Source organism: Saimiri boliviensis, chromosome 15, assembly GCF_048565385.1.
Source record: "Saimiri boliviensis isolate mSaiBol1 chromosome 15, mSaiBol1.pri, whole genome shotgun sequence".
Lineage (NCBI taxonomy): Eukaryota > Metazoa > Chordata > Mammalia > Primates > Cebidae > Saimiri > Saimiri boliviensis.
The window spans coordinates 7,712,240-7,729,002 of NC_133463.1; the positions used below are offsets into that span (position 1 = coordinate 7,712,240).

General features: G+C 38.0%; 1 protein-coding gene across 3 annotated transcripts in view; it reads right to left on the reverse strand.

The window, feature by feature from the left end:
* ATP6V1H (ATPase H+ transporting V1 subunit H) overlaps positions 1 to 16,763 on the reverse strand; it is a 98,282-nt gene that overhangs the window by 53,929 nt on the left and 27,590 nt on the right. For all 3 annotated transcript variants that reach the window (XM_003940850.3, XM_003940851.3, XM_074386654.1), the window contains 2 exons: positions 9,271 to 9,368; positions 3,531 to 3,723 (listed from right to left, as the gene is read on the reverse strand). In XM_003940850.3, the coding sequence (XP_003940899.1) occupies positions 3,531 to 3,723; positions 9,271 to 9,368 (291 nt within the window). The remainder of the gene's footprint in view (positions 1 to 3,530; positions 3,724 to 9,270; positions 9,369 to 16,763) is intronic.

The window sequence follows — 16,763 nt, forward strand, 5'->3', positions numbered from 1 at the left end:
TTACTTTTACTAAATAAGAATATGGATAATGAAGTACTTAAGTAGAAGAAAAAAATACATTCAGTTTACCTACTAAAACACTTCAAAGTAAAGCCTCATTAATACAACCTACTCCGATTCAAGAACTGATAATTATTTTAGCTGGACTGAAATTCACCGTGACAACTCATATGGACAGAGTGTACAGGAAATGCAAAGAGCAGAGCCACCATGGTGAGGGAGGGAAGCAAGGAGGCTCGGCATTTGCCTGTTTCTCAAGAGTGAACTTCAAGGACCACAGAATGATTTTTACATGAAAAATAAACACAATCAAAAGAAAATCTAATGCCCAGTCCAACACCTGGCCAACAGCTGGTCAGCGTTTATCACACCCAGCAGGACACACTCAGATCTCACTGTCCAGCCTCTCCCAGAATCCACATTCAACACCACTCCTCCACGCTATCCCTCACTCACTCAGCCCTTGCCAGGCAGCCAGGGAATACACGGGGCTTAATACATCCAGCTGGCATTTCAAGCAAAGAAATCTTCCCCTGATGTTAGATTTGGTTTTCCTTTTCACGTTATCCCCCTTTTAATGCCAGTCTTAAGGATCCTGAGAAAATGCACTGAGGCAAGTGGCAGAGTGGTTAAGAGGACGGCTAGGGAGCTGGACAGCTCTCGCTGAAATGCCGATTCTTTCACTTACTGAGGAATTATCTCCTAGTCTTGGTGCCTTATCAATAAAATAAAAATAGTAATAGAATTTACAGGGTCATCATGAAGCTTAAATAAGGCAATGCATAAAAATCACTTAATAAATTTTAACGATCATTACTCTCTGCACCAAAGACAGGTTAGCATGACTGTTAAAAGCATGTTAAAAGCATGCGGCATACTGCCCGAGTTTAAATCTCTGCTCTGCCACTTCTTAGCTATTTTGGCAAATTATTTAACCTCTCGTGTCCTACTGACCACTAAATGGAGTTCCTGGGACAATTATATGTGTAATACATTTAAAATTAGAACAGTACCTGACACAGAATAAGCTCTCAATAAACATTAGCTATTAACTAGAGACATCTAAGAGTTCCTACACATCAAATTTTAAAATTGAGAAGGTGACAAATGCTACGAATAAGCAATTTGTAGGAAGAATGTAAATGGCCAATAATATTAAAAGATTCTCAGCCTCATTCATTATTAACAGAATGCAAATTTATAACAATGATTTAATTTTTCACCCAAGATTTTGTAAAAAAATAAAAGGGTAATATTAAATGCTAGTGAGAAGAAAAATATACACTCCCAATATATAGTTGATGGAAAGGTAAATTTGCACATTTTTGAAAAGTATATGATAAAAGTGTAGGCCAGGTGCTGTGGCTGACACCTGTAATCCCAGAATTTTGGGGAGGCTGAGGCGGGAAGATCACTTGAGCCCAGGAGATCAATATCACCTTGGGCAACAGAGCGAGATCCCGCCTCTACAAAATATTTTATTTTTTAAATTAGCCATGCTTGGTGGCATGCACCTATAGTGCCAGCTTCTTGGGAGGCTAAGGCAGGAGGATCCCTCAAGCTCAGGAGTCTGAGGTTGCAGTGAGCTATGATCACCTCACTCCACCCTAGCCTGGGTGACGGTAAAATCCTGTCTCAAAAAAAAAAAAAAAAATGGGGAGTGCAGTGGCTCATGCCTGTAAACCCAGTACTTTGGGAAGCCAAGGCAGGTGGATCACTTGAGGTCAGGAGTTTGAGACCAGCCTAGGAAACATGGTAAAACCTGTCTCTACTAAAAATACAAAAATTAGTTGGACATGGTGGTGCATGCCTGTGATCCCAGCTACTCAAGAGGCTGAGGCACGAGAATCACTTGAATCTGGGAGATGGAGGTTGCAGTGAGTTGAGATTGTGCTCCAGCCTGGGCAACAGAGCAAGACTCTGCCTAAAAAAAAAAAAAGTGTAAAAACACATTCTTTTGACTCAGAAGTTCCATCTCTAGAACTCAATCCGAAAGAAATATTCATCAAAGTGGGCAAACATACGTAAAAGAAAGCAGAAACACCACCACATGGCCATCAATAGAGCACTGGTTAAATAAATAGCTTTACACCAACACAGTGGAAAATAGCCTCTAAAAATACTGAATATCCACATATACAGAAATGAAAACATATTCCTAACATATTAAGAATAAAGATGTACAACAGTATTATACATCATTTTTATTTTTAAATACAAAACAAAATTACACATCTGTTGATTTATCTCTGTGCTTGGAAACATCTGAAAGATGCTAGTAACTACATTTGGCAAATGTGATAACGACATTATTTACATTTTGCAATACACCTGTATCGCTTTTTATTTTTTACCGTTTTTTTTTTTTTTTTTTTTGAGAAGTATAAAAACAAAAATGGTTAAAAGTACAGATTGTACAGTCAACATCCTGGATTTGCATGTCTGCTATCTATCAGCAATGTGACCTCCATGCCTCAGTAATCCCCATGTATAGCAATGACACCTGTATACTAACGGCAACAACAACAACTGTTATGTTATAGGGCTCTGGTGAACATTAAATGAGTTAAATGCTTAGAACAATGTATGGCAGAGGGTAAGCACTGTATGAGACATATCCACTATTATTAACCTTGAATAGCATTCTTAGACACATTACTTCAACCCAGCCACCCACAGAAGCCCATCTAAAGCGACCAATAAAATTATCAGTAGACAACTGGCACAGCAAATACACTGGCTCTTGATAACAATTAGCAATATCAAGTATTAAAACTGCTTGGCAACCTAGGATTTAGGTTCTAGCAAGGGTTTCTCTTGTCCTCAACTTCCTCATCTGTTCAAAGGAGGAAGCTGACTTAGATCTAACAAATCTAATATTCTAATAGGATAACTTTACCGTTTAAATAATTATAGATCTTTATAGTTGGCTCAAAAATGTACTGCAGTCCATAGATCCAGCATCTGAGGCACAACTCCATACTAAGAATACATGCTCCATAACAGGGAAACTCCTTCCAAAACAGTCTCTTGGAAAGTACGGCAGCAGAAAAGTTCAGTTCAGACTTCCTGCATCTGAACATAATCCAACTGCATTTCCTACAAGCGTGCTGTAACTCACACATTTCATTCACTTAGATGGTTTCCTCTACCAATCCCACTGCCCACAACACAAATACAAACTAGTGATACTTTATGTTCATCAAGATGCTATGGCAGGCATCCCCAAACTACGGCCCGCGGGCCGCATGCGGCCCCCTGAGGCCATTTATCCGGCCCCACGCCACACTTCAGGAAGGGGCACCTCTTTCATTGGTGGTCAGTGAGAGGAGCACAGTATGTGGCGGCCCTCCAACGGTCTGAGGGACAGTGAACTGGCCCCCTGTGTAAAAAGTTTGGGGACGCCTGTGCTATGGTTTCATGACCACATGAAGAACAAGTAATAACTTTTTCCCGCTTGCTAAAAACTTAAAATGTACTGCATGGTGGAAAATGACTCACGCACACACAAACCAACATAAAACACTTACACGAAATGCTGCAAGAATGATTCTTGTTACTTTCTCTTTGACAGATTCTTGAAGGATATCAGACAGAACCGGAATGATATTATAGCGCCGCAGGTGTTCACACATTTGAGGACTGAATGCCAGGAGCCATATCGAAAAAATCATTTGATACTGGAGCTGAAAGCCACACTTGTTACTCAACACTCCCATTATGCTGGAAAAAAAAACATACACACACATATTTAGAAAACATTTAATATGACAGCAGAAGAAAGAAGCAATTATTCTTTTTGCACTAATGGAATAAGTCTCTCTAAAATATGTCCTGTTCTTTTCTGCCAGCAGTAACAAGCAGCTAGACTGCTACTCACAGAGAACCACTTCCAGTTCAGCTCCACTTAACCCTCTCTCCAAAAGTCACAGGACCTCAGGAAGCAGAAGCTCTTGCAGTGTGGCAACAAGAAAGGGAACAAAGACTTGCAATATGGCAATGGGAATGGTAAGAAGCACCAGACAAACAACAGGGCCAAATGTGAATGGAGATTTGGAGTCTAGGAAACCAATAAGACCACTGATAGCTTTAATAAAGGAAACAGAGAAAAGAAGGGATGAGTTTGGTGAAAACCTGTGATGGGTTCAAATTTGACACAGTCAGTTACTGAATTTGTAGGTCAGGAAAAACCTCGGGAAGCTTCTAGCTTTATCTCTTACTTTACCAATAAGGAAACTAGGAAAATGCCATGGAAATGAAGTAGGTTACACCAAGAGAGACAATACAACAGAGGAAGAGCTAAGGACATTGCTGTGGGTAACGCCTACATTCAAACAATGCAGTTCAGAAATCATCTAATAAGACAATTTAAAAATGACCTTCATATTGGAGCAAAGCCTACCATTTAAAAAGAAAAATAAAAAGACCAGAGGGGTCAAGAGCTCGAAGACCACAGAATACATAACACAAAGAGTGAGCCCTAATGTAAGCTATGGGACTTATTAATAATATAAAAACCTCTTAGCATTGGTCATCGATTGGAATAGACCACACTAATGCAAGATGTTAATGATAAGGGAAACCTGTGGGGAAGAGGGGGAAGATGTAATGGGAACTCTCTGCACTTTGTTTTTCTGTAAAACTAAAGCCACTCTAATAATATAAATGTTTAAAATTCTAAGCCTGATTTTTACAATCTAAACCTACTGTAACTTACTGAAAGGCTTTTATCTGTGTCATTTCTCCATTTATTTGATTTGTATATAGCTCCATTCACTAATTGTTTTTAATTTTCTCACACATGGCTTCTGTCTTACCTCCTCTATTTTTGGTTGTTAGGCAACACTTACTTTTTAATTGATATTGGTATCAGTACATAAGCTGCCGTAAAATCATGTCATTTTATACTGTAAACACCCTCGTCCCTGGTTTCCCTTGCTCTCTGTTCCAGTTATGAAGCCGAGCCTTCTCCGCTTGGCTTTGTGATGCTGTGGCTCAGACCCTGAAAACTATATTTCTGTTCTACCAGCTGGCTCACTGTTAGGCTACACCAAGAACAGGAGCTAGAGGCTGACTTCAAGGAAGGAAGAAGGGACTTCCTCCTGTCGGCTTCCTGTTCCTGAGAGCATTACCCCAGGAACACTCCTTTAACCCGGCAGCACCAGTTCTTTTCCATGGCAGCAGCCAAATTCAGTTTGCAGTTTTTCCAGTTCTAGCAGAACAAGCCTCATCACATTTCCTCAGAGACACCAGCACTAGCCAACTGGCTTCCCCTCCCCAGAGTCCTGGTTTCCAGATCCATGAGGCTCTTCCTAGGAGTTCAGAGACACCAACATCAGCTGGGCAAACCTCCTCCTCAAATGTCTAAATTTCAACTGTACTCACCTCTCCTCCAAGCATGCAAATTTTAATGATTCCAATCTCTTACTGTTGCCCACCCTCTTTACCTCCCCTACCCCGCCTTACGGGTGCTATCTGCACTTGCTATCTTTCTGACACTCAAGAGTCATTTTTTGTTGTAGTCGTTTCATTTTAAACAAAATCAGTGGCTGGGTATGGTGGCTCAAGCCACTAATCCTAGCACTTTGGGAGGCCAGGGTGGGCTCATCTCTTGGCCGGGAGTTCAAGACTAGCCTGGGCAACATGGTAAAACCTCATCTCTATCAAAAGAACATAATAATACAAAAACATGTCCAAAACAATACAAAAAGAAATCAGTTAGCAAATGTACAACTGGTTAATGATTCTTGATATCAAATTGTCTGTTAGAAGAATGTGAATCGTAATTTAATGGGAACAGCACTGAATCTATAAATTACTTTGGGCAGCAGAGGCAATTACCCCTAGCAAAGGCCCACTTACACAGCTCCAATATTTAAGAAGTCAATGTTAACCTTCAGACTTTCTTGTGAAGCTACACTATATAACACAATGCAAAGTAAACTCTTTTTATCTTATATAGGTATACAAATACTCAGAAATAGTGTTGTATTATGTAGATGATAGGCTTTTTAACAAGAAAAAAAGTCAGCAAATTATATAGATTAAAATGTACTGGGTTTTTTTTTTTAAGACCTCCGTTATCTTCCTCTCTTCAAATGGGCTATACTTGAAATTTTTTCTCCTCACATTATTCCTATTTGCAATGTGAGAAACAAACACACACACAAATTCAATGCAAAGCAGACACTTGAAAAGTAGAAAGTACATTTTATTTCTGAAAAAATGAAAAGATTAAATGACTTTTTGAAATTGCTATACTTTCAGCAATTAAGATATTATACCTTTATTAATGCCTATTTCTCTACCTAAAGGTTTATCTGATTACTGCTAATCTTATTAGCGGTCATTAGCATATCAAAATATATTGTTGAACATGAAATAGCCTAGATCTTATTTATACCTGATCTTGTTGCTGCTGAATAGTTAACATTGCTGAATGTTCTCTAAAATGCTAAGTACTAGTCATTAGAAGAGCAGCATTTGTTATACCTCAGCATACCATGAGAGTTCAAGGGACCAAATTTTGGTATTTGAGTTTGTTTTATAAGCAATTTTAACTATTTGTAGAGATTGCTAATTCATGACTTTGATTGTTTCTTCCAGGTCCTCCATAGAGGAAAAAAAAAAATCTAATTTTTGTTTGGCAGGATTAAAATTCATTTTATCATACAATAACCCTAATTATAAGATAAAATGAATTTTAACTCTGCCAAACAATTCTACTGGGCTCTTTTATAAACTACAAAATTTTAGTTGTCTCAGGCTATTTTATCATCCTATATATTACTTTATCATTATTCATTGATTAAAACCAATTATACTAAGAAATGACAAACTAAACTAATAAAGTTAGAGACTGACCTAGGAAGATGATATAATAGTGAAATAAATAATTACCCTTTCTATTGCACTGCCCAAAATACAGCATTATCTTTTACAAAGGTAAAAAGACTGGTAACACCATTTTTGTCATTCACCTTTAGGTTTCTGTACAGAAAAGAGTTAACAGCAAAGTCCTGAGGTTGCTGGCCTCAGAAAGACCTGCGTACCAAGGTTGGCCCTTGACTGGCTTCTGGGAATTTGGCTGGTAGACAGTTTCCTACACTGATCAAACTAAACCATTTGTACAAACGCGTGGTTTATGCTGAATTCCTACTGCTATGGTCTAAATGTCTGTGTCCCTCCAAAATTCACATGTTGAAAGACTAACCCCAAGGTGACGGTATTAGGTGGTGGGGCCTTTGGGAGGTGATTAGGTCAGGGGGGCAGAGCCCTCATGAATGAGATTAGTACCCTTCTAAGAGGGTCCTGAGAAAGATCCCTGTCCCCTCTGCTATCTGAGTTTACAGTGAAAAGATGAGCATCTATGAATGAGGAAACAGGCCCTCAGCAGACACCAAATCTGCCAGTGCCTTGGTCTTGGACTTCCTAACCTCCCAAAATCTAAGAACTAAGTTCCCATTGTTTATAAGCCGCCCAGCATTTTGTTACAGCAGCGCAAAGGAATTCCGAAACCTACTTTGTTTCAGGAGCTTGAAATTTTGGTGTGTTTTACGTAGAGCCTGTCTGCATAACTAACCTCTAATAATATCTTAGGATCTGAGTCTCTGAATCTCACACAAATGTTGCTGCATTTTCGATGCTGATGCTGGGGGAAGACGCACTCTGCGTGACCCCTCTGGGGGAAAGAGAGCGTGAGGGAGCCTGCACATGGATTCCTCCACCTTCGGCCCCTCGCACCCACGCAGCTGTGCGTCCTGACTACATCTCTGTAATAAATCTTATCTGTGAATACAACTATATACTAAGTCCGTGAGTCTTTCTAATTAATATCCTGAGAGTGTGAACACAGCTGAGAATTCAGAATTTGATTTTCTGCCCATAATAATGACCAACAGAGGAAAGTGTTTCACAATCATTAGGTTATTCAGAAGATTAAAACAGACAGACTGCGCTCTATTCTCCAACAATAATGGTGAAATGGGTCAAATAAGTGAAATCTTAAAGTGTAAGTCTCTAGATAGCTATATCATAAGTGAATTTTTTCAAACTCAAGAACTGATAAGTAAGGAATATATTTCTAAGGACAAAAAAGAAATATAGTACTCTCACCTAGTTAGTCACTGAACATGAAAGACTTCCAGGCAGTATTTTGTGGCAAGAACCTAGACCATTTTGCTCAAGGACATGTGATGATTTTCTGTCATCTTTCATGATATTTGTGTATCAAAATGTACTTTTTACAAAAAGGTTTGCTATATTTTAATTTTTACTGAAATTTCTAATAGCTGTTTTTCACTCTTTATTCTTAGTTTGGTTAACATTTCACAAAATGACTAAAAATATATTTGAAAGGGTCTTTTGGACCCAGATGGCAAACTGTGATGGTTATTTTTACTAACTGAGGATTAAATAACCAAGAACAAGCAGAAATTTTATGGAGTAATAGAAAAATAACTAGTAAGTTGCTAAACTGATGGATATTGAATAGATGCAACAATGCAAATATAATTCCTAAGAAAGCCTATTTGCAGAAGTACCTCATTCTAAGAAATTGCATACAAATATTGACTGAGAAGATCTAGAATATTTGGGTCCGTTTCACAAGTATATCCTACACTGGAGATACAGGGTTAAGAGTCCAATGCTTGCTTTAAATCCTCATCCACCAAGTAACTTACTATTGATAACCTAACTTTCTCTGTAGATTTTCTAACAGAGAAACAATGCCTTGCTAACTGAAAAGAATATTTGGCTTAAGAGCAGTCAGAGCTTTCATTGTGAATAAATTGATTTTCTGATGGTAAAACAAGATTTCCATTGTTAGGTTTTCAGTTGCTTGTCTATATAAGCCTGAACAGGCAGCTCCTCAAAGTTTTTATACCCGCAAATTAGGATCCCACAAAGACTGGGCTAAATTATATGGCATTAGAAAGGTTTATATTCACTCTTTCCTGGGTACGAACTTTTCCTGTTGATTTTTGCCACATTCACCATAAAACATTTTTTAAATTTTTTTATATTCTGAGTACCTGGAATCTGTCCTGTTAAGCATTAGGTTCTTAAGAGGCCTTAATCTCCTATAAAAGCACAGATCAAGCAAAGAAAGGGGTTCGATAGTTCTCACTTCCAAGAAGGCTAGCATAGCCAACTGTTAAACAGGTATTTTTAAAAAATACCTCTTTTAGATTATTATGTATTTCTTTGAAAATGTCAAGGAGAGATGCTTATAAATGTTATTTTACATTAAAAGTAAAGGGCACTCACCAATTTACCCCGTCTGCTTCCACCCAAGCAAAGCGGTACTCATTGACCCGGAGCATCAGCTGCAAACACCCAGCCACGCACTGTACATACTGCGAACTCTGCACAAGAAGAAGAACACGCTTTTTAAATTGGAAAACATTTAAAATCATGCGATCAGACGCATTTCTAAATGAAAAGTCCAATTACCTACTGGAATTAGTATCCGAGCATCGAAAATTCCCTAACCTCTTTTCAAATTTTAATTCTCATGTTTGCTTTTATCTCTACCTCTTAGAAATAAACATGATTTTGTCTCCTGAATTAAATCTACACAAGTCAAGACTACTTAACACACAGTTGGGATAATCAGGAATGAAATACTTTATATTTGATATAATTTGATAGGCATATTGCCTTACAACGTTTCACATACCTCTGAATAAAGATACTATGTATACAGAATACTGTTTCACATAATTACAGACCTATCAAAGAGCAATAAAATTAACAAAAAGAAAAGTAAATAATTCAAGATAGGCCTGTATGTGAATGACCTCGGACAAGTTACTGAACTTTTTCAATATGCAATTTCTTCATCCTTACGAGAACACTGCCAAGCACCCTCAATATTGTTAGATTTAAGGAAAATAATTCAGGCTGGCTACAGTGGTTCAAGCCTGTAATCCGAGCACTTTGGGAGGTTGAGGTGGGTGGACTTCCTGAGCTCAGGAGTTCGAAGCCAGCCTGGGCAACATGGCGAAACCCATCTCTACTAAAATTACAAAAAATTAGCTGGACATAGTGGCACGTGCCTGTAATCCCAGCTACTTGGGAGGCTGAGGCATAAGAATTGCTTGCATCCAGGAGGCAGAGGTTGCAGTGCACCGAGACCACATGACTGCATTCCAGCCTGGGCAAAAGAGACTCTGTCTCAAAAAAAAAAGTAAATAAATAATTCATTTCACAACACAGCTAGACATACATAGGAACTCAATATAATTAAAACTTTAAAAAAAAAAATCCATGACATAAAAAGTCTAATTAAACACTTGAAAAAGACTATGATTTTTAAAACCATCAGTTCAATAACACTGTCCCTTAGAAATTATGCTTAAACCTGAAACTTAAATAGGAATAATAATCCCAGAAAGTTGCATGCCCCTTCATTTTACCAAAGTTAGTAGGAACATCTGAGCAGGACTTCTCCTTAAATATGTACAATAAGCCCTATAACTTTAAGAAGTAGAGAAAGGAGGCTGAGTATGATGGTTCACACCTGTAATCCCAGCACTTTAATCCTCAGGAGGCCGAGGCAGGCAGATCACCTGAGGTCAGGAGTTCAAAACCAGCCTGGCCAACATGGTAAAACCCCGCCTCTATTAAAAATACAAAAATCAGCTGGGCATGGTGGCAGGCACCTGTAATCCCAGCTACTCAGGAGGCTGAGGCAGGAGAATCACTTGCACCCAGGAGGCAGAGGTTGCAGTGAGCCAAGATCATGCCACTGCACTCCAGCCTGGACATCAAATTGAGACCCCATTTCAAAAAAACAAATAAAAGTAGAGAAAGGAAAGGAAATTTCAGAGAACAGCCTTTAAGATGAACATGCTAATTTCACACACACACACACACACACACACACACACACACAAACTTTTTAAGGAAAAAATCATGAGTGTTTATATAAATTCACAGAACCTAATATACATGATACTACTAAACCTTGTTCTAATTTAAATACTGTTCATAAAAGGCTAACACTTCAAAGAAATTCCAGGCACTCTAACACAAAAACACAACAATATAAGTACATCTGGTGGAATAGTCAAACATTATCAAGAAAAGGTTATCTTTGATTGTACCTAAAAAGCAGTTAATTTAGTTCCACAAAAACACAATGTATCTAGTAATACAATTCGCCTGAAAACTCAAAACATTAGCACAAATTAATGACAGTGAAATAGTGCATTTTCAGCTCTAAAACAGTATTTCATAATGAAAACAATACTTTTTTTTCCCAATTATCAGGTAGAAACTTTCTCTAAAGAAGACGAATCCCATCTTTCCTGTTTAGAGAGATGACCAAGCAAGATTTCTAGACGAATGAATGAAAAGGCAACCTTGAGCACCCTCTTCTCTTCCATTTATCATCAGTTTCCTCTCATCACAAAAATTCTTTGTTTCAGGGTAAGTCTTTCTTTTCTGTTGCACAAGGACGAATTCTTGGTTGTTATTTTAGCTTCAGTATTCCCGTTACAAATGAGCATATAAAAGGTGCTGGTCCTAAAGCTGACATACTCTCTCCTATTGCACACAATCAGGCAGTAGCCATACCATTCCAGAGATTACTTTCACAGTATAGACAGAAACAGCACTGGTAAATGATTAAACTATTGTCTTCAATTACACCAAGCAGACTGCATCACTTTCTTGTTTTTCACTTAAACCGAAGTTAAAGAGGAAATAAAAATGTCCACTTTTATGATACCAACAGCTTGTTATTGTGATACCCATTTTTTCAGAAGAGGAACCCAAGACATAAACAGGTGATATAATTTGCTGAAATGAAAATACTGAGTTGACCTGGCGCGGTGGCTCACACCTGTAACCCTGGCACTTTGGGAGGCCGAGGTGGGCAGATCACTTGAGGTCAGGAATTTGAGACCAGCCTGGCCAACATGGCAAAACCCTGTCTCTACTAAAAATACAAAAAATAGCTGGGCGTGGTGGCATGCACCTGTAGTCCCAGTTACTCAGGAGGCTGAGGCAGGAGAATCACTTGAACCCAGGAGGCGGAGTTTGCAGTGAGTAGAGACAGTGCTACTGAACTCCAGCCTGAGCAACACAGTGAGACCCTGTCTCAAAAAAAGGAAAACAGTTAGTTAATCTTAGACTGGCACTAGAAGTCAACTCTGCTCCTGCTTGAGGTGGTATTCTTTGTACTGTGCCAAGCATTCTGGGCTAAGAATTTGCCACAACATGCACTTTCTATGCAGCAAAGCTCGATGGTCAAGAGAAAAACACTATGTTCACTTTTCAACACATTAAAAAGAATATGATTTAGAAAAATTATCCAATGTTGCTGAAAATGCAAACTCTTACTGTATTACAGTGAAAGTCACAACACAGAGAAAATAGCAACTACAACATTCACCTTCTTGGTGAATGTGTCTCAGAGATCCCTACACTACAGAATCACAAATTCAGTAACTGAGGAACTGCAAAATAAGGAGGCAATAAAAGAAACATAAAAATATCAATGGTACTGTGTGTACAAAGTAAAACTAATGTTATAAAAATGTTGACAAATTTTCAATATTCATCTCCATAATACTAGGCTTTAAGTACAAACTAAGTGAAAAAGGATAAAAACAGTATTCATCTAAATTCTGAAATTGTCAGCAGTTGAGAAAACAAGTCTGCTTGCAGTAAAAGGCATCTGTTCCACAGAGACATGGTGAAAATGCACAGTACACTGTTATCAGTGAAGCACGGAGATAAACTTTTCGAACATAATTGACTAAAATATAGCCTAGAAGGCAGTTTTACGTGAAATGAAAAGATGCTGACCAAAGTTCTAAAAGTAATTATTATGTTTCATGACTATTAAACCACTCTCTTTCTCTTAAAAGTAAAAGGTGATTGTATGCATGTGTGTATGTGTGAGTTTTGCTTCTACAAAGACACTTAAAAAAATACAGGACAATATCAAGTGTCAGTAAAGAACTGACACAAGTGGAACTTTCATACTTTGTTGAAGGGCAAACAAACTGAAAAAACTGGCAAGACTCACTAAAATTAAATTTACATACACCCCATTAATCAGCAATTCTATTCTAAAATTAGGTGCTACAGACATAAAGGTATACATCTGCCAAACGATACGTACAAGAATGTTCACAGAAAGATTATTCACAAGAGTCAAAAAACTAGAAGCAACCCAAATACTCATAAGAGAATGAGTAATATTCCTATAATGAAATACTACACTGCAATGAAAAAGAATTACTGCTAAAGGCAATGAATGAATTTCAGAGGCACAATGTTAAGCAAGAGAGTTCAAACACATAAGAGCTTATACTGTATATGAGTCCATTAAATGGAGTTGAAGATCAGACGACACAACTCTATGGTAATAGATGTCATAATAATAACCTTCGTGCGAGTTGAGGTGAAGGCAGTAGGAGGAATTATGAGGTATAAATTCATCCCACTGAACATTTAACATTGGTACATTTTCCTTTATATAAGTTACGACATGATAGAAGAAAAAACAGAGAAAAAGGAAAAGCGGAATAGAGAGGAGAAGGACAGAATGAACACTGAAACAGGAATCAGAAGTTTTGTCACATAATGTTGGGCGAATCACTTAACTTCTTGAAAATTGTTTTCTTGTTAGCAAAGAAAAAGAAAAATAATATCAGCTCTACCAAAGTGGGAAAAGGGAAAAAAAAAAAACTGCTATGACACTGAAATCAATTTCTATAAAACACTAAATTGCAAAGTACTATTATCGTCAATATTCAGGAATAAAAATACATATATACCCCAAGAATTCTCTTGAAGTTGGCTGATTAAAAGAGATCCTCCAGTCAACAGTCATATCTAAATTAAGATACAGTTTTACCAAAAAAAAAAAAAAAAAAAAAATTTTCACTACTGGTTTACAAATTTATAAATCTTCAAAGTACTAATTTCAATCTGATGTGCTTAATCCAGTAATTCAATTACATGACTAGTGGGAATCTTTATTATAGAAAAAAATATGGGCCTAATTTTTAAAAAGTGATTTACTTTATAAATTATTGCTTTGTATGCAACTTCCGAGAACATAATAAATACACAGTATTAGGTTGGCTTATTTTTGTTATCAGTGCTATACTTTGAAAATGACATGTAAAAGGAATTCATAGCTAAATATTTTACCAGTTAATTTTCTTTTGCATTTCAGAATATATCTCCAGGCAATCCTTCCAAAATTCAATACAAAGCCCATTTTATAATAAAGTATTAAACAGCTCATGTAATTTACTGAATACTGTGCTGAAAGCAAAAAACATAATGGTTGTATGGATACTTGCTGAACTATTCCTATCAAATGTATATGGTTTTCGCACAACTGTAAGGTTGAAAAACCATTAAGTTGGACCATCATAGGTCAGGGACTATCTGTTATCTATAACTGTCTGCGAGTTACTCTAGGTCCCCACAAACTTCACAACTCACCAGCTCGAGCAGACTACAATTTAAGAACAGGCCTGCACCACATGAATTACTGATGTGGCCCACTGACTTCTGCTACTTACTCAGCACTTTTGATGGCCTTGCAGTCAAAGTAGTAAAGAACTAAAGGAAGTCCCCAACCTCTTCTGAAGGGGTGACAAGTATTACGTCAGCACAGCATTAAATTAAAAACAAAGTCCAAGCAGTGAAACTAGCCTCCATTAACAAGAATATTAGAACTGCCATAGAAAACAATTTAAGCAATCTGGTCAAAAGACAAAAAAAAAAAAAAAAACTAAGTTCTAGGCCAGGCACAGTGGCTCACACCTGTAATCCCAGCACTTTGGGAGGCTGAGGTGGGCAAATTACTTGAGATCAGGAGTTCGAGACAAGCCTGGCCAACGTGGCGAAACCCCCCATCTCAACTTAAAAAAAATAAAATAAAAAACCTAAGTCTTTTTTCCTCTCAATCTAAAATACTGTTACTGCATGCTAAAACACAGATGAATCTTGAAAACATTATGCTAAGCGAAAGAAAACTGTCACAGAAGACCATGTATGATATCATTTCTACGGAATGTCCAAAAGAGGTAAATCCCGAGACGGAAAGTAGGTTAGCGGTTGCCAGGGCTTGGAGGCAAGACCAGGAATGGGCAAGACTGTTAAATGTGCACAGGGTTGGTTGGTTGGTTTTTCTGAGATGTCGAAATGTTATGAAGTTAGGCTGTGGTAATGGTCGCACAATTCCGTAAATATATTAAAAATCACTGAACTGCAAGAGGATGCATTTTATGGCATGTGAAATATATTTCAATAAAGCTATTTTTAAAACTAAATAAAATTGAAAATTCGCTTCCTCACTCACACTTCCGAGGGCTCCAGAACCACATATGGCTAGGGGCTGCCATAATGGACGGGGCGGCTATAGTGACCATTTCTCCCATCACAGAAATTTCTACTGGACACGACCGCTCCGTTAAATCAAGAGGCAAGATGAAACAAGAGGCAAGATGAAACAAACAAGGAGTGCCTGGCAACTTAAGTCCCTAGCAGTGACACAGCATTCATCTAACAACTACTCAGGCCAGACTGATTCTGCAACAAAAATCACGGAGAACAGGACGCAGACACATGTGGGCTCTCTCATGTATCCTCCTCCTGCATATGCATACCGTACAAATGAAGCTCGGCAGAAGAAAAAGGAAAACAGAGAAAGAAACAAATCCCCAGGATCTTTCTAAACCTTCCAAAGTTTGTGAAGGAGTCACAGTATTCTTTCAGCAGGGCATCAGCATAACAATCCACTTCCTCCCTCTAGTGCCTTCCTCAGAAGAAAAGGCTTACAATTCACATTTAAGGATCAGTAGAGAACTCTAAAGTACATATAATCTGATGTCTACTTTCACAATTAGAAGACAACGTAACACACTTTAAGGAAATTCCAGTTCCGTATAAAAACATTGCACTGGGCATGGTGGCTCACGCCTATAATCCCAACACTTTGGAAGGCCAAAGCAGATGGATTGCCTGAGCTCAGGAGTTCGAGACCAGCCTGAACAACACAGTGAGACCTTGTCTCTACCAAAATACCAAAAAAAATTAGTGGGGCATGGTGGCACGTGCTTGTAGTCCCAGCTATTGAAGGGGGTATTGGGCTGAGGCAGGAGGATTGCTTGAGCCTGGGAGGCGGAAGTTGCAGTAAGCTGAGATCATGTCACTGCACTCCAACCTGGATGACAGAGTGAGACTCCATCTCAAAAAAAAAAAAAAAAAAAAAAAAAAAGTTTTTGATGATCCACTCGTAACTTAAAACGATGCTTCTGAAGCCGTTTTAAAAAGGTAAGACTGCTGAAGCATGTTAACATTTTGCAGTATAAAACTTGTTTTATACTGACATCAAGTGGCAATAATTTGTAATGCAGTTTATCAAACAGCTTTTTTCCACTCTGAAAACCTAAAGGGATTTAATGATATTGATACCTTAAGAAGTCTGAGTAAGCAATGTGACTTGAGGAATGCCTAAAGATCCAATTCCAGCTCAGCTGCCTCAAGAGTAATTCTCTAAGCAATTCATTTCTTCAGAGTCTCTGCGGCTCATCAGCTGTGTGACCCCAAGAATGCTGGTGTGTTTTTCTGTTCGGTCTTACTACTCATTCATAAAATGTGGCTAGTGATATGACCTACATTGAACAGGAAGTGTAAATATTCAAGGAGATGAAAATGTAAAATGAGTAAGTGTCCAGGACACAGTAAGTGCTCAATAAATATTAGCTGCTAGATTAAGACTCCCC